General features: G+C 35.5%; 1 protein-coding gene across 4 annotated transcripts in view; it reads left to right on the top strand.

The window, feature by feature from the left end:
• Nucleotides 1–23,973, top strand: part of TUSC3 (tumor suppressor candidate 3) — a 265,043-nt gene that overhangs the window by 96,840 nt on the left and 144,230 nt on the right. For all 4 annotated transcript variants that reach the window (XM_053216357.1, XM_027077258.2, XM_027077260.2 and 1 more), the window contains exon 2: nt 14,612–14,781. In XM_053216357.1, the coding sequence (XP_053072332.1) occupies nt 14,612–14,781 (170 nt within the window). The remainder of the gene's footprint in view (nt 1–14,611; nt 14,782–23,973) is intronic.

The following is a 23,973-nucleotide window of genomic DNA, read 5'->3' as shown; positions in this document are numbered from 1 at the left end:
TAATTCAGAACATAAAGGTTTTTCTTGCTGAGGTACTTTTTCCATAATTTTGTTCCTATCATTTAGGAATACATAATGGTCCGTGCTTATAGGGTGTGTGGCATGCTCAACAGTTTACATGGGGTACTTTTTAAAATCAGAAAAGTATGTAAGTTATGACTGTATAGTTTGGTGATTTTTTTTTTTTTTTTTTGGAAACTGACATTACCAGAATCTCAGAAGTCAGCCATCAGCCCCCTTTGGTTATTACTCATTCCCACTCCCAAAGTTAATGACAATCTTGACTTTTCTTTTTATAGATTACCTTTAGTTATTTTTGAATAGTTGACTCATCACTCATTATATTTGTGAAATTTATCCAAATTTTTCAGGTAGTTGTAGGTTATTCATCCTTATTGATGTATAGTATGTACTATATGAACGTACCACAATTTATTAATCCATTCTACTGTTGATGAGCTTTTGAGATGTATCCAAACTGGAGCTTTTAAGAATAATGCTGCAATGAACATGAATGTACATGCCTTTTGGAGAGTGTTTATATATGCATTTCTGTTAGGTAGTGATCTAGGAATGGAATTGTTGGTTTATAAAACATACAGTTAAGTGCTTTTCAAATCCATTGTACCATTTTATACTCCCTTCAGTGTCGGACATTCAGGGATTGTCTTTTTCTCCCCTTGTAGTCTTTCTGGTGGGTGCTTAGTATTATCACATTATGGTTTTTGTTTGCTTTTATTTGATGAATGATCATATCGAGCACCTTTTCTGATGTTAGTGGATATTTTCTCTTGGGAAGTATCCATTCAGATCTTTCTGTGCTCTTTAAAAAGTCAGATAGTCTTTTTCTTACTGAGTTGTAAGGAGTCCTTTGTATATTCCTCTTCTAAAGTCTTTGTCACTTATGTGTGTGGCCAATATCTTTTCTCATCTGTGATTTGCCTTTTCCCTCTTTATGGTATCTTCCATAAATTAATAAAGTTCAGTTTACCAATGTTTTTCTTTTATGATTGATAATTCCTCCTCCTCCTCTTCCTCCTCATATTTACTTCTAAAGATTTTGTTTTGACTTTCATATTTGTGTCTAAAATCCTATTTGAAATTAACTTTTATGTATGTTGTGAGGTGTGGGTCTAGATTCAAACTCAGATTAGAATAATCTGCAAGTATTGTACATTTTCCTTTCTCTAAATGGCATTTATGTAATTGTACTGGTTTAGGGTTTTGATGAACTTGATTTTAGGGTAAAATGTGGTGACCGGGAAGCCTTTTAATTAGACTCACACACGAATGTTGGGAGTAAAGAATGGGGGATAATTGATGCACCAGTTGCCTCTTGTGATAGCTTTTTGGCAGTAACAATTTTAGGTACTGCTCTTGTTTTGGTTTGGATAATGAAAAAAAAAGAAAGAAAGAAAGAAAGAAAGAAAACCTGTAACCTGTGAAAATGTTGGCCAGAATCAGAATTTTTATTATAGATTTAAAATTCTTTTTTTTTTAAATTTAAGTATGTTCAGTGTTATTTTACATTTTGAGAGAGTAATTTCGGTGTATCTTTTATATAACTGATTTATACAAGTCATATCCATGATTTCAGTATTTTCTGTGGAAAGCCCATAATTAAACAAGCCTTATAATGGTTTTGTTTAGTCATATCTTATTTTCAGTCATTGAGACCATCTCACTGAATAGACTAAGACTATAGCTATCCTTTTCTTGTCAGATGAAGAAATAAGAGTTAAAAGGGTTAAATTTTCTTTCATACTGATTAGAATTTCGAATTCCAAGGCTAGAAGCCGCAAATCTTAATTTTAAGTTTTCAGGGTGCTGACTCTTGACTCGTATCTATTATACATACTTTGCAGTCATCTTTATTGAGACCTTTGAGAATCCTCAGATATTTAGTACCAGAAAGATGTCTTCTAGAGGAACTATACATTTTATGTGCATTGCTTCACAGTACGTGTTATTTTCCCGAAGGTTTTTATGTTTTCTCACCTCATGCAGGTACTGAGTATGTGAAGACAGGTAGAGAACAACTAATCTAGGTTGAGAGATGGGTATTTAGCATTGGGCCAGGCTCACTCACTCAGTAGGTAGAATACTCCCTTATGCCCACTAGCCCTTGACATTTAATTTTTTTAAAACGGTGTTATTTAGACGTATATTACACATCATAAAATTTACCTATTTCAGCTATACAATTTAGTGATTTTCATTAACTTTAGCTGAGTGGTGCAACGTCACCACAAATCAGTTTTAGAACATTTTATTCCTCTAATAGCAGCCTCCTGCCCATTACAGTTAATCCCTGTTACTACCCCTCAGCAACAAGTTACTTACTTATTTTCTCTATAAATATGCTTTTTCTAAAAACTTCATACAAATGGAAACATACAGTGTGTGGTCTTTTTTATATCTGGCTTCTTTCAGTGAGTATAATGTTTTTTTTTTTTAATTTTTTTTAACGTTTATTTATTTTTGAGACAGAGAGAGACAGAGCATGAACGGGGGAGGGGCAGAGAGAGAGGGAGACACAGGATCGGAAACAGGCTCCAGACTCTGAGCTGTCAGCACAGAGCCCGACGCGGGGCTCGAACTCACGGATTGTGAAATCATGACCTGAGCCGAAGTCGGACGCTTAACCGACTGAGCCACCCATGCGCCCCGAATGTTTTTGAGGTTTATCCATGTTGTCCCGTTTCTAGTACTTTGTTCCTTTTTATTTCCCAGTAGTATCCATTGAATGGGTATACTACATTTCCTTTGTCCATTAACCAGCTTTTAGGTTTTGATGACATTTAAATTTAAAATCATGCTTCTATAAAATTGTAAATTTGTTTGACCATAATTTGGTAATTTGTTAATGATTAGATTCTTCCTTGCCAAGGCATATAGTAGCTTATACTTGCACCAGGTTCCTTGAGTTAGAATTGTAGTTTGAAATTCAATCTTGATATGTTTTAAAGTTACAGAAGTACAGCTAATCAGATCTCTTCTGCACGTTACTTCCTAAATAGAGAATCTGACACTTTAGTCTCTTTCATCATGTGTTCTAAGTTTTACTTGAAAAAAAAATTTTTTAATGTTTATTTATTTCTGAGACAGAGAGAGACAGAGCATGAATGGGGGAAGGGCAGAGAGAGAGGGGGACACAGAATCTAAAGCAGGCTCCAGGCTCTGAGCTGTCAGCACAGAGCCCGACGCGGAGCTTGAACTCACAGACTGCGAGATTGTGACCTGAGCCGAAGTTGGACGCTCAACCGACTCAGCCACCCAGGCATCCCGGAAAAAAAATTAACGTTTATTTTGGAGAGAGAGAGAGAGAGCGAGCGAGCACGAGTGGAGGAGGGGCAGAGACAGAGAGGGAGACACAGAATCCAAACCAGGCTCCAGGCTCCGAGCTGTCAGCACAGAGCCTGACGTGGGGCTTGAACTGGTGAGATCATGACCTGAGCTGAAGTTGAACCCTTAACCGACTAAGCCACCCAGGTGCCAGCTAAGTTTACTTTTAATAGTCAGCATTTTTGCTCTTAAGCTCAAGTGTGTTGTTAGTATATTGGCACTTTTAAAATACATTTTTCTGTATTAACTAAAAAACTTTAAGCAGTTCGAAACTACACAGTAATTGTTTATCTAGGCTTGATTTTGCCATATATCATACATGCTTACAAAGAATTACTTTCTAAACCTAGTCAGGGAATTAAATTGGAGGAAGTTTTACAATAAACTGTCACTGGGTAGAAATGTCTAATTTTGTTTAAATAGTTCCATTTTAAAAACAAAAAAAAGAATGTGTATGTGTTTACATATATATCATACACATACATGTATATATCTGTATAACATACATACACACACACATCCCATTACATAGAGATAATAGCATAGGCATTAATGATAGAGAAGCCAAGTTTGAATCCCTTTTAACTACTTACTAATTTGATCTCAAGTAATTGAGGTTCACCAAACCCAAACTTTTTTCGGTAGAATGGGTTGTTGGTATGGCACCTGACACATTGTAAAATGAGGCATGCCTAGTATGATGCCTGGCACATTGGAAGTACTTAATATTTGTCCCTTTCCATTGATTTTGAGCCTCATATTATGGTACAGATGAGGATGCTACATTTAAAAAATAAATGAATTATTATGATTTCTGTAATGAATGTAGTTAAAAGTCATTGTCTCTGTTGACATTAGTGAGGTGGGAAGGCAAAAATTTTAATTTGGCTTAGATAGTTTTTTTCCCCCTTTGTTTATAAAGGTCATTTATGTTGTTAATGTAGTTATTTGTATGCCTTCTAACATTTCCTCGTGTTTTTCTAGTGTACACAGATGAGAGAATTCAGAAATGAGTCAAAACTATATATTTTAGAGTGATTTCAGGTGCCTTTGACTTTGGGATTGTTGACTTTTAAACAAGGAAAAGATGCTTTCAGTAGGGGATATAAAAACTGATCACTTGCCTCCTATGGATAGAAAATAGAATAAAATTAAATGACCTAACATAACAGAAATATTTGCAAATATCTTCTCCCATTCAGTAGGTTGCCTTTTAGTTTTGTTGATTTGTTTCCTTTGCTGTGCAGTAGTGTTGGCAAGGATGTGGAGAAAAAAGAACCCTCGTGCACTGTGGGTGGAACTGCAAAGTGGTGCAGCCCCTCTGGAAAAACAGTATGGAGGAGCCTCAGAAAGTTAGAAATAGAACTACCCTATGATCCAGCAATTGCGCTGCTGGGTGTTTACCTAAAAAGCACAAAAACAGTAATTCAAAGGGATACACGCACCTCTATGTTTATTGCAGCATTATTTAGGTAGTCAAATTATGGAAGCAGCCCAGGTGTCCATCGATTGATAAAAGGATGAAGTAGGGTGTGTGTATATATATATGTATATATACATATATACATCTATACATCGTTGAATTGTTGAATCACTATTTTTTTATTTTTTTATTTTTATTTTTTATTTTTTTTATTTTTTTAATTTTTTTTCAATATATGAAATGTATTGTCAAATTGGTTTCCATACAACACCCAGTGCTCATCCCAAAAGGTGCCCTCCTCAATACCCATCACCCACCCCCCCCTCCCTCCCACCCCCTATCAACCCTCAGTTTGTTCTCAGTTTTTAAGAGTCTCTTATGCTTTGGCTCTCTCCCACTCTAACCTCATTTTTTTTTCCTTCCCCTCCCCCATGGGTTTCTGTTAAGTTTCTCAGGATCCACCTAAGAGTGAAAACATATGGTATCTGTCTTTCTCTGTATGGCTTATTTCACTTAGCATCACACTCTCCAGTTCCATCGACGTTGCTACAAAGGGCCATATTTCGTTCTTTCTCATTGCCACGGAGTACTCCATTGTGTATATAAACCACAATGTCTTTATCCATTCATCAGTTGATGGACATTGAGGCTCTTTCCATAATTTGGCTATTGTTGAGAGTGCTGCTATGAACATTGGGGTACAAGTGCCCCTATACATCAGTACTCCTTTATCCCTTGGGTAAATTCCTAGCAGTGCTATTGCTGGGTCATAGGGTAGGTCTTTTTTTAATTTTCTGAGGAACCTCCACACTGTTTTCCAGAGTGGCTGCACCAATTTGCATTGAATCACTATTTTGTAAACCTGAAACTACAATAACACTGTTAACCATACTGGAATTAAAATAAAAGATTCATATCCATATCAAAAGAAGTTGCACATCTAAATACCGAAGCCTAAGTTTATACCTATTCTATTTCTACATATGGGAATAGCATCACAATAAAAATAATTAAGACACTTGGGATAAGGGGCTGCAAGAATTCCTTTTCTTCAAAGAGGGATCAGAGCACTATTAAAGTTTGAGAAACATCACTCTATAAAGTCAATGATGGAAGGGACTATATCATATTTACTCTTCTATTCTCAGGTCCTAATTCAGTGCCTGGCACATAGGAGATAGTTAGTAAATATTTTTTGAAATACAGAATGCTTCTCATGTGTAAATAGATGCACCTTTGGAGTTGTGCTTCAGTTTTTCAGGGCATGCTTCAGGAGGCATCCTGCGTACTAGGCAATGAGTCTATCAAAATCTGTTGACTTAAGGAAGAGTTTTGCCTTTTTTCTCACCTTCACGATCCTGATCCTAATATTTTCAAAAAATAGAAATAATTATTCATTTTAAAAATGTGCCAGTATCAAGCAACACTTAAATGTAATTTTTCTCTGAACTTAGAGCACAGAAGCTTCCATTCCAACTTAGACTAACCAATAGGTAAAACTTCTGCATATTAAAAACTTGAGAGACCTAATGTATATTTATATCATATACTTATGCATGTCTTTTTTTTTTGTTTTGACATATGGTTTACCTTTGACCAACATTGGTTTTATCACTGCAGGTCCCCTTATATGTGGATTTTTTATAGTATAGTACTGTAAATATGTTTTCTCTTTTTTATAACTTAATTAACATTTACTTTTCTCTAGCTACTTGTTTGTAAGAATACAGTGTATAATACAGATAATGTACAAAATTTGTTAATAGACTATTTATAGTTTCAGTCAGGCTTCCAGTCAACAGTAGGCCATTAGTAGTTAACTATTGGGGGAGTTAAAAGTTATTGGCGGATTTTCAGCTGCATGGGGGGTCAGGGGCATTATTAACCCCAGGGTTTTTCAAGGGTCACCTGTAATTTTAAATTTATAGAAATGTTGCAGAAATTGTACACTGGTCCCATACACCTTTCACTCAGTGTCTCCCAGAGTTAACAAATACGTACGGTTACCAAAAATGAGATGTTAACTTTGGCTCAGTATTATTAACTAACCTATAGATATTATTCACATATCACTAGTTATTTCACAAATGTCTCCATCCTGTTCCAGAATCCATTCCAGAGTTTCACATTGTATTTAGTTGGCATTCTCTTTCGTCTTCTGCATTCTATGACAGTTCCTCCGTGGTTGCTTATTTTCATGAACTTGACACCTTGGAAGGACTGGTCAGTTATTTTGTAGAGTGTTACTAGTGTGGGCTTGTATGATGTTTTTTTTTCATGATTAGATTGAGGTCATGTGTTTCTGGCAAGAATAATATGCTCTTCTCAGTATCAAGGAATACATGATGTTCATCTCTTATTACCGTATCGTTAACATTGACTGCTTGGGAAAGGTATCGGCTAGGTTGCTTCACTATCACAGTACTATTTTTCCATTGATAATTAATAAACATTTTTAGGAAGATACTTTGAGACTATGCAAATATTCTGCTTCTCTTCAAAATTGTACCTCCTAACTAAGCTTAGAACCCATTGATGTTACTTACTGTGGTATTCCTCTTACCCCTAATACTTCTCCATTTATTATTTGGAATTCTTCTCTGAGGAAGAGTAATCCCTTTCTCCTATTTGTATTTGTTGGTTGTTTTAAACATTTTTTTAAGTTTACTTATTTTGAGAAAGAGGCAGCGCAAGTGAGGGAGAGAGAGAGAATCCCAAGCAGGCTCTGCGCTGTGAGTGCAGAGCCTGACATGGGGCTTGAACTCGGGAAACTGTGAGATCGTGTCCTGAGCTGAAACCTAGAGTGGGATGCTTAACCTACTCAGCCACCCAGGTGCCCCTCTCCTATTTGTTTTCTCATTCAGTAATTTACATGTAAGTATGGACTCATAGACTTTTTTTTTTTTCCTCTTAGTATTTGGTTTAAAATTCAGTACTATGGTCATTTTTATTGTTGCTTAAACTTTACAGCTTTGGTTATTGGGAGCTTTTTCTAGTTGGTTCCTATGCCCTTTGACATGCCTTTCTTGAGCACTTGTTTACTTTCTGGTACCACAAGATACTCTAGTCTCATGTTGTTTTTCTCTGTCTCCGCCTTTTAATCAGTTGCTGCTCTAAGAAACCTTGGTTCTTTTTAATAGAGAATGTTGTTTAGAAACTAAGATCTCAGTGCTATCTGTGCTGTTGGGATGTTCTTGTTCCTCAGCCTTCTCATTGAACATAGTTAGGAAATATATTTATAGTAATCCATACATATGTGTGTGTCTGTATACTTGTACATATGTGTATGTATGTGTTTATCTGTTTTAAAAGCCATACTTAATATGGATGCCTCTAACTCCTGTTTAATACCATAGCATTGTTCCTTGTTTTCCCTTTTCCTTACTTGTAAGTTCTTTTGTTTTGAAAATAATAAATCTGATAATTATATATATTTAATTTTTTCTTCAACTCTAGTATACTCATCAAGTAACACAATTGCTAATTTTGTGAGAAATAAAACAACAAACTAGAGTATGGGATTTATATACAGTTCTTTTCTCTTTAGCTTTAAGAGTATCCAGTCAAATACTGTTTTCCAAAGTAGGTGTATATGATTGATTTGTAATACAGTGAGCTTTGTTTTTTAAAGTTTATATTTCATTTCAGAACCCCCCACCCCATCCTGGTTGATTTTTAAAAAATACTTAAAATTCATTTTTGGGTTGTATATTTCTATGGGTTTTGGCAAAAGCCTAGTTTTGTTTCTATCACCACATTCATGAGAGAGAACACTTCAGTCACCCCTTATGCTTATATTTTAGAAGAAAACATTAAAAGTTGTTTGGTACTTGAAATGCGTAAGAAAATTTTACCAGTGGATTTTACTCTGTTTGGTTTGAATCATCACATTAAGAGAGAAACTTGTTTGAGTAATCAAACGGTTAGGATATTAAAAGAGAATAGGAGGGAGACTTCTTAATGGCACCATCATTTGTTATTCGTTGTGGCGCCAGAACATGGATTTGTTTTTTCAGATTTTAAAGGACTGAGATTTTTCACAGTGTAAATTGAAACTTTTTAAAGAGAAATAATTCACAAAGTATAATCAAATACTTTAATTAATTATTTGAGAGAGACAGAGCAAATGTGAGTGAGGGGCAGAGAGAGAAGAGGGGCTCACCTGATGCGGGGCTCATCATCACCCAGTGTGGGCACGAGATCACCCGAAGTGGGACTTGAATGCACGAACCGTGAAATCATGACCTGAGCCAAAGTCAGATGCTTAATGACTGAGCCACCCAAGTGCCCTCAAATACATACTTTTAAAATATTACTTTGCTAGTGCTCACCCTGTAAGCAAAATTAACATAATTTAGAAGTGATAAAATCTTATCCTAGTGCTGTTTTAATTTGAATCCGTATGGAAAGGGGTTTATTCCATATATTTTCATGTCTTCTATAAAATTGTGTTTGTGAATAGATGACAGATAGAGGTCATGAGGTAACTAGGAACATGGAACAGGTATGCAGAATTGTAGAAAATTGTTCAGTTTTGCCAGCAAATCGCAGTGCAAATTAAAACAATGAGATACCGTTTTTACTTAAGTTAGTAGAGAGAATATGAATGAACATGAGTACCCTAATCTGGTAAAGGTGTGGTGACACTCAAGTACATGAATACATTGCAGGCAGCATTAGCAGTCCACACTGATACCCTGCTTTTAAGCACGGTAGGAACAAAAATACCAATGTAGTTGACCCTTGAAGAATGCAGGAGTTAGGGGTGGCGACTCCCATGCAGTTGAAAATCCAAGTATCACTTTTGCGTCCCCAGAACTTAACTACTAATAGCCTTCCTTTGCCCTAAAGCCTTACAATGACATCAGCAATTAACACATATTTTGTATGTTGTATTAAATACTGTTTTTTCACAATAATATGTTAAATTTTTTTCTTTTTCAGTATTTCTAAGTTACACAGGTTTTTCAAATTGTCTCAAACAAATCTCCAAAAAATTTCCTATATACTTATTTGTTTATATTTATATATTTATATTTATATTTCTCTTTGAGAGATAAATATATCTCCTTTGAGATATAAACCCCTTTGAGAGTGGGGTTGCAAGTGAATGAGGGGCAGAGAGAGAGAGAAGCAGGGCTCCCCCCGAAGTGGGGCTCGTGGGTTTTGTTTTGTTTTGTTTTGTTTTGTTTTTTAACTGGAAGTAGGGCTTGTGCTCACCCATAGCAGGGCTCGGAGTTCATCTGATGTGGGACTTGAACTCACTAACAGTGAAATCATGACCTGAGCCGAAGATAAATGCTTAATGCCTGAGCCACCCAGGCACCTGTCCTGCATGTTGATTGAAAAAAGTTCATATCTCATTGGACCCACACACTTGAAAACGTGTGTTGTAGAGGGTCAACTGTAGTTAGTCTATCAGGCTGATGTACCCTGATGGAACTGATGGGTATTTTCTTCTAAAAATATATTTTCCTGATTATTTGCAGTAGGAAAACTACATAAAATTGAAATTTTACTTTTTTCTAGGCATGACTGTGTAAAAGTTGTATGTTAACATTGGTGTTGCACAGTGACTGTCAAATTATAGAATCTGAATAGTCAGAAAAAGGAAAGATTTATATTTGCTTAATTCTGAAAGAGTAACTACCCAGTAACTAAAAGCGTACTTTAAAAAAGGAATTTGGGGCACCTGGGTGGCTTAGTTGGTTAGGTGTCTGACTCACAGTTCATGAGTTTGAGCCCCATGTGGGGCTCTGTGCTGACAGCGTGGGGCCTGGAGCCTACTTTGGATTCTGCGTGTGTGTCTCTCTCTGCCCCTCCCCTACTCACGCTGTCTCAAAAATAAGTAAACATTAAATAATAAAAAAGAATCCACTTTAGCCAAGTTATTATACATTTTTTGTATAATTTTTAAAGGGTGGATGTAACTTATTTAGTCTCTGTCAGTAAGAAGCTTCATATTATCTGAAAGATGGAAGCACTGGGAAATATGAATAACAGGCTTGTTTACCTGCTTCTTTTCTTTAACATGTGTTTTGATGGAATGAAAGTGTATGTGGAATATCTGTTAATGTAGGTGGATGTTTGCGGAAAGTGAGTGCCGTATTTAACCTTTCAAGTCTTGAAGGCTTAAAAAAAATTTTTTTAACTATATACATCCTGACCAAAGATATTTTAGAATATATGGATACATGTTTCTTAGCTGATTATGATGTTGTGACAGAATCCAGTTGTGAAACTATGAGGGACAGCTACCCATATCCACCATTCAGAGAGTAGTTATTCTTGACAAGTTGAATTATATTTCCATACCCTCTTTTAGGCATATTTAGCAGAACTAGATTTGTAACTCCTAAAAGGTCAATGAACAACCTGTATTTAGTATTTGACTTGATATTTTTCTTTTTCTTTTTTTTTTTGGCAGGTGGGGGGGGAATTATGTTTTCAAATTATGTGATTTAAAGAATGCATTGATTGATATTTTGGGGAGGCAAATCTCCATGGATCTCTCATATTTCTGCACGTCTGAACCCAGGCATTAGCTGGACTGTCTTTTCAAGGATATTGTTGTACAAACAGCCTTGAAAGATAATAAATCGATTTTAATTTAGATTTCTTTTTTTTTTTAACGTTTATTTATTTTTGAGACAGAGACAGAGAATGAATGGGGGAGGGTCAGAGAGAAGGAGACACAGAATCTGAAATAGGCTTGAGGCTCTGAGCTGTCAGCAGAGAGCCCTATGTGGGGCTCAAACTCACGGACCGCGAGATCATGACCTGAGCCGCAGTCGGACGCTCAACTGACTGAGCCGCCCAGGTGCCCCTAATTTAGATTTCTTTAGAAATCTAGACTTAGGAAAGTTTCAGGACAGATTTATTTCCTGTTCAGGATAATAAAGATCATTTTTACCTCTAGAGCAGAGGTTGGGCATGTTTGCCAGCAGTACCTTTAAAAGATTGGGTTTTCTTAACCTTAGAGTTCTTCAGCTCTCTCATAAACCCGCTAAATGATCATCTATCCGGGCTGTTCCACACCAGCCCCATGAGACTTGGGTGACAACATGGAGCTCATGGTGCCTTTTGTACCATGAGAATGGATTAACAAGTATGATGTATGTGTGTTTATAAAATGGAGTCACTTACATGTTGAATTAAAAATATATATATATATATTTGAATTCATAGAAACAGTAGGGACAGAAAAGTCGTTGTCAGGAGCAGGCCCATAAAAGGGTGGTGGTGGAGGGGGACAAGGAAACTTGATAAAAGGTTACAAACTTTTAGATATAAGGTGAATAAGGTCTGAGGATCTAATGTATAACATGGTGACTATAGAACTGAAGTGTTCTCGCCCACCCCCCCCCACCATAAATAAAGTAAAGAAAAAAAGGTATTCTGGGTGAGGTGATGAATATGTCAGTTAACTAGATGGAAGGAATCTTTTCACAGTGTATATGTATATCCATTCATCATGTTGTATACTTTAAGTATCTTACAGTTTTGTCACTTATACTTCAGTAAAGCTGGAAAACAAACCTTGCCAGAGAAAAAAAGTATATTTCTGACTCAGGATACTTGTTTTTGCCAGCACGCTTGAAACTGGCTTGCTTCTTTGATAACTGAAAAAGTGGAAGTAGAACAAAATCTACTACTTTTCAAATTTATTTAATGTCATGATAGATAACGTATTGGTGTAAAGATGTGATTGTTTTTAACAAGAAAAAATAGAGTAACGTTATTATAGACTTATTGTAGAATAGAAGTAGATTATTATAGAATCTAATTGTTATAGAATTATTATTAGAGAATTTAAAAGGAACGTGTGTGTGTGGGAGTGTCTTGGTAGCCCAGTTGGTTAAGCGTCTGGACTCTTGATTTTGGCTCAGGTCACGCTCTCACTGATGAGATCAAGCCCCACGTCGGGATCTGCGCTGACAGCGCTCAGCCTGCTTGGGATTCTCTCCCTCTCTGCCCCTTCCCCCTTGGGTTGTGCGTTCTCTCTTTCTCTTCCTCTCAAGATAAATAAGTAAAAAATAATAATAAGAGGGGTGTGTGTGTGTGTGTGTGTGTGTGTGTGTGTGTATTTGTTGAGAAAAGTATACTAAAACACCCTAGGAACCTGCAGACAAATTGCTGTTTTTTAGACCAGTTCTTTTTGCCCTCATTAGTGTATTAAGACTTTGCTTGACTGCTAGTTGGAGGTTCTGTCTTTACATAGAGGGTCACAGTCCCTATATATAAAATGCTCTTATTTTAAAATTATTTCAGAAGAATAATTTATAGATGCTAAATTGACTCACTGAGTATTAGGGTAAACAATTGAAGATTTTAAATCATATTAAATATATGACAATTTTAATAAGACAACCACTAGTAAATTATGCTTAACATGGAAACAGCCTCACTTTATTCCTCAGAATTCAAAGTAAGAAAAGTTAGTGTAAGTCCTTCTGCTCAGTTTTTAGCTGTTTTGTATGTATTGATGAAGCAGAGCAGTGTCTTCTAAAATTTTATTTAACTTTCAGTTTAGCAAGAGTATTGTTTTTATGGAAATATATTCATGTTCTATCTGCACGTGGAATTAAAGGTCTACAGACAAATATAATCAAATCCAAATAATTAGCCTGTTTTGAGATTAGGATGAATTTCAGCTGGTACTTTTTTGGTAAGGTAAAATTTTGTTGTCTTTTTTTTTTTAAGTAACATTATCCCAGTAATTATAATATTTCTTTTTTGTTATTGTCACTCTGCCATTGTGCATTTACCTGAATGTTGTGTCCAAGTACTAACTAAGCATGATGCTCTTTGAGCAGGTTACTGCCCCTGCTTCCCTTTTCTCTTCCATTTCTTTTATCTTTTTTCTCCCTCAGGTAGGTGCAGAGCAGTTCAGCAAGTCTTTTACCCTAACTCAGGGTAAGATGCCTGCCTCTCCTCTCTCTTTCTCCTCCTTTCTTAAAAGTTTTATTGGGTTATCATTGATATACAAAACACTGAACACCCTTAATATATATATTGATGACTTCAACATAATGTACACATCTGTGATTCCGTTACCACAATCAAAATACCAAACACATGCATCACCTTCAAAAATTGCCTTGTGTTCTTTGCATGTGTGCCTGCGTGTGTGTATGTGGTGGTGTGAACACTTAACATGAGATCTGTCCTCTTTAGCATATTTTAAAGGTCACAATACTCAGTTGTTAACTATAGATACTGTGTGGTCCAGTAGATCTCAGGAACTTACTCATCTTGCTTAACTGAAACTTTATACCCATTGAGCAACAATTGTCCATTTCTTCCTCCCCTAACCCCTGGCAACCACTGTTTTTTCTCTGCTTCTAGGAGTTTGACTATTTTGGGAACCTCATACAAGTGGAATCATGCCATATTTATTCTTACATGACTGGCTTATCTCACTTGGCGTAATACCCTGTATTTTTATCCATGTTGTTGCAAATAGCAGGATTTCCTTCTTTTTTTAACATTGGACATCCTTTTTCAGAGCCTTCCTATATTTGCTTTTTATGTAATGGACAGCATGTTTTTCTGTATTTAGTGGTAGATTAGGGAAAAGCATGTGTGTTTTATCTTTGTGGAAGTAGTAGTCTGTTTTACTTTTTATGTCTGTTTTATAAACCTTTGCAATCTTTAGGGAAAATAAAATGAAATATTTTATGCATATACAGTCAATTAATAATAGATATATTCACCAAAAGAAAAACTTTTAACAGAAATTAATTTGGGGTAAGGTAGAATCTCATGCAATTCAGTATATATGAAATACATAGTGGAGGACTTTAACCCTGTGTAAATTTAAATTCCTGTGTTTAATTGCAGAATCTTTTAGCTGAAAAAGTAGAACAGCTGATGGAATGGAGTTCCAGGCGCTCAATCTTCCGAATGAATGGCGATAAATTCCGAAAATTTATAAAGGCACCACCTCGAAACTATTCTATGATTGTTATGTTCACTGCTCTTCAGCCTCAACGGCAGTGTTCTGTGTGCAGGTAATTTATGTGTTCTAAAGAATTTTAAAACTACTATCCCATGCTTGTATATTTATTACACTTAAGTAAATCTATGTAATAGAATTCAACAGCTGTTCAAGGTTATAGTCTGCTCTAAATGTGTACTTCAAGGTAAGCTCAATATCGGTATATTTTAGAAAATAATTTTGGCTAATATTCTTTTACTGTGTGTAATACTTATTAACGAATGCAAGAGTAATCATAAAACATACTTTCTTCTTTATGTCCTGTATAAAGGTAAATGTGTGATAAGATTTGTTTCGAATATTGTCTGTAAGTTACCTAATTATATTTTATGGGCAATCAAGTAACCTCCTTAAACATATTCTATTTTAACAGTTTAATCGAGAGTCATACTTTTACCTACAGAAATCCATTTACCTTTAATTACTTCCAGTGATTAGAAGGTTCTTCTATAAAACAGAAGTAAATCATTCATTTATAAATTTATTTATTTATTTATTTATTAAAAAAATTTTTTTAAATGTTTATTTAGTTTTGAGACAGAGACAGAGCATAAACGGGGGCGGGTCAGAGAGAGGGAGACACAGAATCTGAAGCAGGTTCCAGGCTCTTAGCTGTCAGCACAGAGCCCAACGGGGGGCTTAAACTCATGGACCGTAAGATCATGACTTGAGCTGAGGTCGGATGCTCAACTGACCGAGCCACCCAGGTGCCCCAGAAGTAAATTATTTAAATGATTGAAATATCTTTTAGTGGGAACATAGTAAGGAAGATTTTGGACAAGTACAAATACATATGCAACATCCTTTAAAAAATTTTTTTTAATGTTGAGATAATGTAGGTTCACATCTAATTGTAAGAAATAATGCAGAGAGATCCTATATACCTTTTGCTCAGTGTCCCCCAATGGTAACATCTTGTAAAACTGTAGTACAATGTCAAAAGTAGAGTATTGGTATTGATATAGAAGGTATACAACATATGATATAGAAGGTATTGTATAGAAGGTATATACCAGTTTCATTACGAAACGAATCCCTCCTCCTGCCTTTTATAGCCACACCCATGCACCCATTCCCATTCCACTCCCACATCCTGCATTTGTACTCCATTTTGTTGTTTTAATAATGTGATGTGGGTGGAATCCTACTCTTGATGATTTTTTGGGTTTGGTGTTTTATAATTTGCCATAATCCCCTCAACATCCATCCAAATTGTTGCATTTATCAATAGTCATCATTCTTTTTATTACTGAGTAAACTTTCATGGGGTGAATGTCCTGCAGTTTGTTAACCATCCATCTGTTACAGGACATCTGGATTGTTTCTGGTTTATGGCTATTAAAAATACAACTTTTGTGAACATTTTGGTGTGGATTTTTCTATGAACCTAAGGTTTCATTTCTCTGGGATATGGCTAGGTTGTTTGGTAGTTGCATGTTTTGCTTTATGAGAAACTGCCAAAATGTTTTCCAGAGTGGCTGTATCATTTTACATTTCCTCTAGCAGTGTATGCCTGATGTAGTTTTCCATATCTTCACCAGCATTTATCACTGTTTTAGCCATTTGACAAGTATGTAGTGATACCTCATTGTGGTTTTATTTTGCATTTTCCTTATGGCATAGGGTTGAACATCTTTTCATCTGCTTATTTGTTGTCTGTATATCATGTCTTTGATGAACTATCTGTTCCTGCCTTTTGCCCACGTTTTAATTGGATTTTTTACTGAGTTTTGAGAGTTCCTTATGTATTGTAGATACTAGTCCTTTGTCAGACATGTAGCTTCCAAATATTTTCTCCTAGTCTATGGCTTATCTTTTCATGTTCATAACATATCTTTTGCAGATATTTATTTAATGAGTCCATTTTACCAGTTTCTTGGTTTATAATTTACTTTTGTTATCCAGGTGAACTCTTTGCCTAGCACTGTATCCCTAAATTTTTCTCTTATGTTGTTTTCTAAAAGTTTTATAGTTTTATGTTTTACATTTTAATCTGATCTTTGGAAGAAATTATGTAGTCTTTCATTATTAATGATGATACTAGCTGTAAATTTCTTTTAATGTTTACTTATTTTGAGAGACAGAGTGCAAGTGAGGGAAGGGCAGAGAGTGAGGGAGACAGAATCTGAAGCAGGCTCCAGGCTCTGAGCCTTTAGCACAGAGCCAGATGCGGGGCTCAGATCCAGGAACTCTGAGATAATGGCCTGAGCTGAAGTCGGGTGCTTAACCCACTGAGGCATCCAGGTGCCCCACTAGCTGTAAGATTTTTAAAGATGTTCTTTATCAACTTAAGCAAGTTCTCTATGAGTTTGCTGAGAGTTCTGATCATGAATGGGTGTTGAATTTTATCAAAAATTTTTTTGGCATGAATGATAGGATTTTTCATCTTTAGGTGCTTAATATGGTACCTTATGGTAATTGATTTTTGTATGTTGAACCAACCTTCCATTTTGGAATAAATCCTACTGGGTTATGGTGTATTCTTTTTATGTATTGCTGGATTCTATTTGCTAATAAAAATCCATTACAAATATGCATCTAAGTTTATGATAGATATTGATCTATACTTCTTTATTTTTTATACTCTTTTTAGTCTAGTTTGGTATCAGGCTAATACTGGCCTCATAAAATGATTTGGAAAATGTTTTCTCCTCATTTACTTTCTGGAAGAGATTGTGTAAAATTACACAGTTTTAGAAGATAGTGTTAGCTAGTGTTAATTCTTCTTTAAATATTTGATAGAATCCTTCAGTAAAACCATCTTGGCCTTGTGATTTTAAATTGCATTATTTCATTTCCTCAGTGGTTAAGGACAATTCAGATTATCTATTTCTTCTTGGCTGAACACTTGTTCTTCTCAAGAACAAACACTTTTTTTATGCGGTGTCTCCACATCTTCACTCTTCATGTTGTATATTTATGTGTAGACTTTTAGATTTTAAATAATTGTGAATTCGATTGCAAACTGAAGTTGTTAGTAACGTGGGTCAATGGAAAAAAGTTTAATTCATTCAGACTAGTTTGCAGAAAGGGAATTTCGGTGTCTCAGAATTCTCTAGAAGGATTGGGTCACCTGGGTGGCTCAGTTGGTTAAGTGTCTAAATCTTGATTCTGGCTCCAGTCATGATCTCAGTTTGTGGGATTGAGTCCCATGTCTCGAGACATGGGCTGCGCTGAGAGCATGGACCCTGCTTGGGATTCTCCTCTCCCTCTCTCTGCCCCTCACCTGCTTTCTCCCTCTCCCTCCCTCTGTCTCCCTGTCTCTTTCTCTCTCTCTCTCTCTCTCTCTCTCTCTCTCTCTCTCTCTCTCTCTCGGCTTTCAAAATAAAAAAAAAATTTCTAGAAGGATCTTATTATGACCCTATGACCCAATAAAGACTGTATGTTGGGGGCATGTCTGAAAGCGGGTAGAGAAGAAGGTGAGCAAAGTATTTTGAAAAACAGCATTGCAGATGATTCTGGGTTTTTCTCCTATCGTATATGAGGACCAGTATTCAAGTTGGCATTAACAGTGTTGTCACAACTGGGCTAGCACATTTGGATAAAGGTTTCTGTACCTTCAAGGATGCCGTAAGATCCTACTCAGACAAAAACACCACCTTAACTGGCATTTTGGTGTAATATTTAATTTTCCACTAAAAATACGTGTCTTCTGGCATCCTACAATACTGTATATTTCAGGGAAATAATTTGCTCTTAAAAAGTAAATATATTGATTTCCTATATTTGTCACTATTAAGAAGAAATACATTTAATTTATCATTATGTTTTTTTGTAACTGTGACCTAGAAAGACTTTGTTATCCAAGTATTTTACTTTATAGTTATATAAAATTGCATGTATTCTGATGACATAAACTATAACATACTGTTAAATGCTATATCCTTTAGGTATTATTTTACTTACTGCATTATGTTTTTAAATGAATTATCGAATATGGAACCTTCATTTTTTAATGACACATAGGCCAAAATAACCTGTGTATTACAGCCTATTTTGTAATAAACTTTAACATTTTAGAAAAGTTTTAGATTATATAAGAGAAAAATATTGAAGTTATTAGAAAAGTTAAGACAATTTGTGGATCAAGGAAGGGGTGGGATTTGTAGAGAATTAAAAATAGGTGAAGGTTTAGAGGCAAATAGAAAGTAAACAGCAGACATGGTTCCCATATCCAGAATTCTTTTTTCTTCCCCTAGAATTCTGATGTAATTGTTTTGGGATGGGACTGAGGCATTGCCACTTTAAAAAACACGATCTCTGGGTGATTCTAGTGTGCAGCCAGTATAGAGAAAGGGAAGGTAAGAAGCAGGTACATGATTCATACCTTTTGTTTATTTACTTTCATTGAGGAGCATCAAGAATATGGAGGTTAAATGGGGCGCCTGGGTGGCGCAGTCGGTTGAGCGTCCGACTTCAGCCAGGTCACGATCTCGCGGTCCGTGGGTTCGAGCCCCGCGTCGGGCTCTGGGCTGATGGCTCAGAGCCTGGAGCCTGTTTCCGATTCTGTGTCTCCCTCTCTCTCTGCCCCTCCCCCGTTCATGCTCTGTCTCTCTCTGTCCCAAAAATAAATAAATGTTGAAAAAAAAATTTTTTTTAAAAGAATATGGAGGTTAACTAACTGAATGACCATGTAGCATTGAGAATCCTTTTGAAACTATAATATCCAAATTCTTAGTGAAGAATCTGTAGAAATTAATGACTTTTTTTCCCTAATCAATACTCAGCAATCAAGGAAGAAGAACACTCTTCTTATAAGTTGGCATGTTTGGTTTATGGTGTGAACTGGATTAGGCAGATGATTTCCAAGTGCTAGGAAGAGTGTATTTGAAACATAAAACTCTGGGTTCAGAGTTGGGTGATGGGTCAGAGGAAACTGGAGACCCCTGATAAACTTAGCTAAATTTCACAAGAGTGGAAAGTTTTGTGTAAAAGTGGGATGGGATTGAAAGTTAGGAAGTAGTTATAGAAGGTTTTATTTAATAAGTAAACTGGTGAAATATAATGTAGATTATTATTGATCTTGTAGAGACATTTGAGGAGCTATAAGGCTATGGTAATATCTATGTTATAAACATGTATTTGAAATTACTCAGGGTGATCATGGAACTGGAGAGGAAAAAAATTAAGTGAGCTGGTAGAGGGATACTTTGGACTTTGGTGGATACTACAGGATAGTATAAACCTCAAAGAAAGATCCGTTAAGTAATTGTGGTTTAGCAGTGGTCTGTGATTTCTATTGAGCCAAGAGAGTACTAACTGTAACCCATATAATAATGGGCAGCGTGGGCCAAAGAGATTCCAGGGTGACAACTATGATGAAATACAGTTTCAAATAAAATTTTCAAGAAAAATTATTCAAATTATGTTTCTTTATTATAAATTAAGCCACAAAAAATGTGTAGATTCATTGAGAAAGGCAGCCTATCATCAGTAGCCATTTTTTTTTTAACATGAATTAAATTTTCCTGGATCCTTCTGTGTCATTGTTATTTTGGACCATTTTAATAATACTGCTATAATTTTTATAATTCTATCAAATCATTGAAAAGTTTATAGCTACAATTTTTTTCATAGCTATAATTTAAAACTCTTAGTGCTGTCTTCTGTGAGATGTTTTTGCCGTTTTTATTTTAAGAAAAAGTGAAATTTTCTTCCAGAGTTAACTCAGATTTTCCAGTTGCTTTTCTACTGAAAGGCTGGTAAATGAGCTATTGGCTTCCTTGTAAACTCTCTTACCAAATCAGTCTGCTTTTCTTTTACAGTTAGTTTACTCACAAATTTCAGAATTCAATTCTCACCTTCCTCAGTTCTAACATCAAACTCCTTGGGCAAATGAAGTTGTTAATTAAGACTGCTCAGTACAGGGGCGCCTGGGTGGCTCAGTCGGTTAAGTGTCCGACTTCAGCCCGGGTCACGATCTCGCGGTCCGTGGGTTCGAGCCCCGCATCGGGCTCTGGGCTGATGGCTCAGAGCCTGGAGACTGCTTCCGATTCTGTGTCCCGCTCTCTCTCTGCCCCTCCCCTGTTCATGCTCTGTCTCTCTCTGTCTCAAAAATAAATAAACGTTAAAAAAAAAATATTTCTAAAAAAGACTGCTCAGTACAATTCTCACTTCCTCTAGGTGTTTACTCCAAACTTCCTTTATCATATTGTACTCTAGGGAGCATTTCCCATAATTGCTAAGTCTTTTAGGTGTATTCTACCACAACGTTACTCATCTCTTCCAGAATTCACTAAAAATTCTAAGAACAAAATATCCTTTTGTAAGATTATTATGGATCAATAGATGTAGGAAAAAAATCAAGTAAAGGAAAATTAAAAAGTCATGTGGAATCAAGCAGGATGCATGTGTAACCAAAGTTTTGGTGATGTGTTGGAGATTAGTATGTTACTGGATTTCTATAAATGAAAAAGATTAGTAATTATACAGGTATTTTAAAGAGGAATGTGAATAAATTATGATATTGACACATGAATATTACCTGGATAACATCCTTCCTCCTCTAGGTATAATAATTAATTATGTATAAACTATTGGGGTCCCATGTGAAGTCATTTATATAGTATCTCATGTCATTCTCACTACTCAGGAAGGTACTCCTGAAGAAATAACCATTGTATAGATGAGAACATCAAAACTAAGAGGTTATGTAATTTATCCAAAGTCACGCAGCTTATACCTGTCAGGAATGAGGTTTGGAACTCCAGAGCTGTTAGAGTTTAATGTTTTCCTTAGTGTACATGTTCACCATTGCCTTTACCCTGTGAACTGTACTTTGTATTTTGCTTTTGCGTTGCCTTCTAAGATTATTAATCTTTTAGGGCAGGGATCCATAAGCCAGCATTTCTTAAATTCATTAGATCATGAAAAGCTGATTCAGAGTAGCCATCTCCTAGCAAGGACTGGCAGTTTAGAGATGGCTGGTGAAAACTGTGTGAAAAGGAGCTCATCATCAGCCTTTGGTTTTACTACAGTGAGCTTATATTTCTTAGGAGATTAGATTCTAAAGTGAGCACAGAAGGTGAAAATTGCATAAAAATAAAATTACCCTTGTACATAGCTTAATGCACATATAAGTTCTTTATAAATGGTTTGGAGACTACAACCTTCTCATTTCCTCTTCGCTTTAGATAATATTTCTCTATGACTTAATTCTTAATACTTAAGAATTCAGTATTCCTCATATGCTTGATTACCTGAAGAGAGTATTTCACTTCTTTGTCAAAGACTGGCAAACCCTCATGCATTGACACACACATTCTTTGCCTGGCTTGAGTGTTACCTGAGAACTGTTTCAGGCTTGATTGAATCCATGACCAGTGTAATATAAATAATGATCTCACTTCTTGATGAGCTCCGTCTAGTTTAATTTTTTTTTTAAGTGAAGGCATATATATAACTTACTCATTGTATGAAATTTCTTGCTAGGTGTCTCTTCCTCAGATTGGGTAATTTCAACTATTTTAGTATTTTCAATGAACTCAGTGTGACATTGTAACATTCGTGGAGCGCTTTGTATTTTCCATATTATTTCCGTGTTCCATTTCGTTGTTTTTAAGTCTGGTTTTAGTCCCCCCATATTTTAAATTTCAAACCTACCAGTAATTGAAACAGTAGTACAAGGACATCAGTCTACTTTTTACCAAGATTCACTAATTATTAACATTTTGCCACATTTCCTTTTACACGTTTTTAAATACAGATAAAAAATAACACCAAATATATCTATAATTTTTAGACATTATGAAATATCACCACTGAATACTTTAGTATGCAACTTTTCAGAAAAGGACTGCCTTACATAATTAGAATACCATTATCACTTTTAAGTGAATTAACATTAATTCAATGATATATTCTTATACTGTCCATATTGAAATTTTGCATTTGTCTCCAAAATGTGTTTTGGTGCTTATTTTTTTTTTCAACTTCATCAAAAATTTGAAATGGAAGTATCCTTAACATACAATATTATATTAGTCTTAGATATATAACAGTGATTGGACATTTATATACATTGTGTTCATTACAAAATGTTCACCATGATAAATGTAGTTATCATCTGCCACTCTACAATGTTATGACGTTTTGACTGTATTCCCTGTACTTCTTATTCTCGTGACTTCTTTATTTTGTAACCGGAAGTTTGTACGTCTTACTCCTTTTTACCTATTTCACCACCCCTTTCAACCCTCTCCCCTCTGGCAAACACCAGTTCTGTTTTTATGAGTCTGTTTCTGTTGTTTGTTTGCTTGCTGGTTTGTTTTGCTTTTTTAGATTCCACATAGAAGTGAAATGATATGGTAATTGTCTTTCTTTGTCTATTTCATTTAACATAATATCCTCTAAGTCTACCCTGTTGTCATAAATGGCAAGATTTTTTTTTCTTTTTTTAAGGCTGAGTAATAATATTCCATTGTGTATATACCACATTTTCTTTATCCAGTTAGCTATCAGTGGATGTCAGGGTTGCTTTCATATCTTGGCTACTGGAAATAATGCTACAGTGAACATAGGGGTGTGTATAACTTTTCAAATTTGTGTTTTCTGGTTTTTTTTGGCTGAATATCCTGAAGAGAAATTACTAGGTCATATGGTATTTCTATTTTTAATATTTTGAGGAACCTCAGTACTATTTTCTTCAGTGGTTGCACCAATTTGTATTCCCACCAGTAGTCTATACGTTTTCAGCAACATTTGTTATTTGTTGTCTTCTTAGTTCTAGCCATTCTGACTGGTGTGAGGTGATGTCTTATTGTGATCTGGATTTGCATTTTCCTGATGATGAGCATTTTTTCCTGTGTCTGTCGGCCATCTTACATCTTCTTTGGAGAAATGACTGTTTACATCCTCTGCCCATTTTTAATTAGATTATTTTGTTTTCTTGATGTTGAGTTGTAAGGGTTCTTTATATATTTTGGATATTAACCCCTTATCAGATACATGTTTCATAAATACCTTGTCCTTTTCACTTTGTTACATTGTTTTGTTGATGATTTTCTTCACTGTGTTAAAAGCTTTTTATTTTGATGCAGTGCAAATTGTTTCTTTTTGCTTTTGTTTCCCCTGCCTCAGGAGACCGATGCAAGAAACACTGCTAAGACCAATTACTGCCTACGTAATCTTAAGGGATTTTATGGTTTCAGGTTTTACATTAAGCCTTTAGTCTATTTTGAGCTTATTTTTGTATAGGTGTAAGAAA

Source organism: Acinonyx jubatus, chromosome B1 (genome assembly GCF_027475565.1).
Source record: "Acinonyx jubatus isolate Ajub_Pintada_27869175 chromosome B1, VMU_Ajub_asm_v1.0, whole genome shotgun sequence".
Taxonomy (NCBI): Eukaryota; Metazoa; Chordata; class Mammalia; order Carnivora; family Felidae; genus Acinonyx; species Acinonyx jubatus.
The sequence above is the reverse complement of the archived record's forward strand: the minus strand, read 5'-3'. Positions and strand labels throughout refer to the sequence as shown.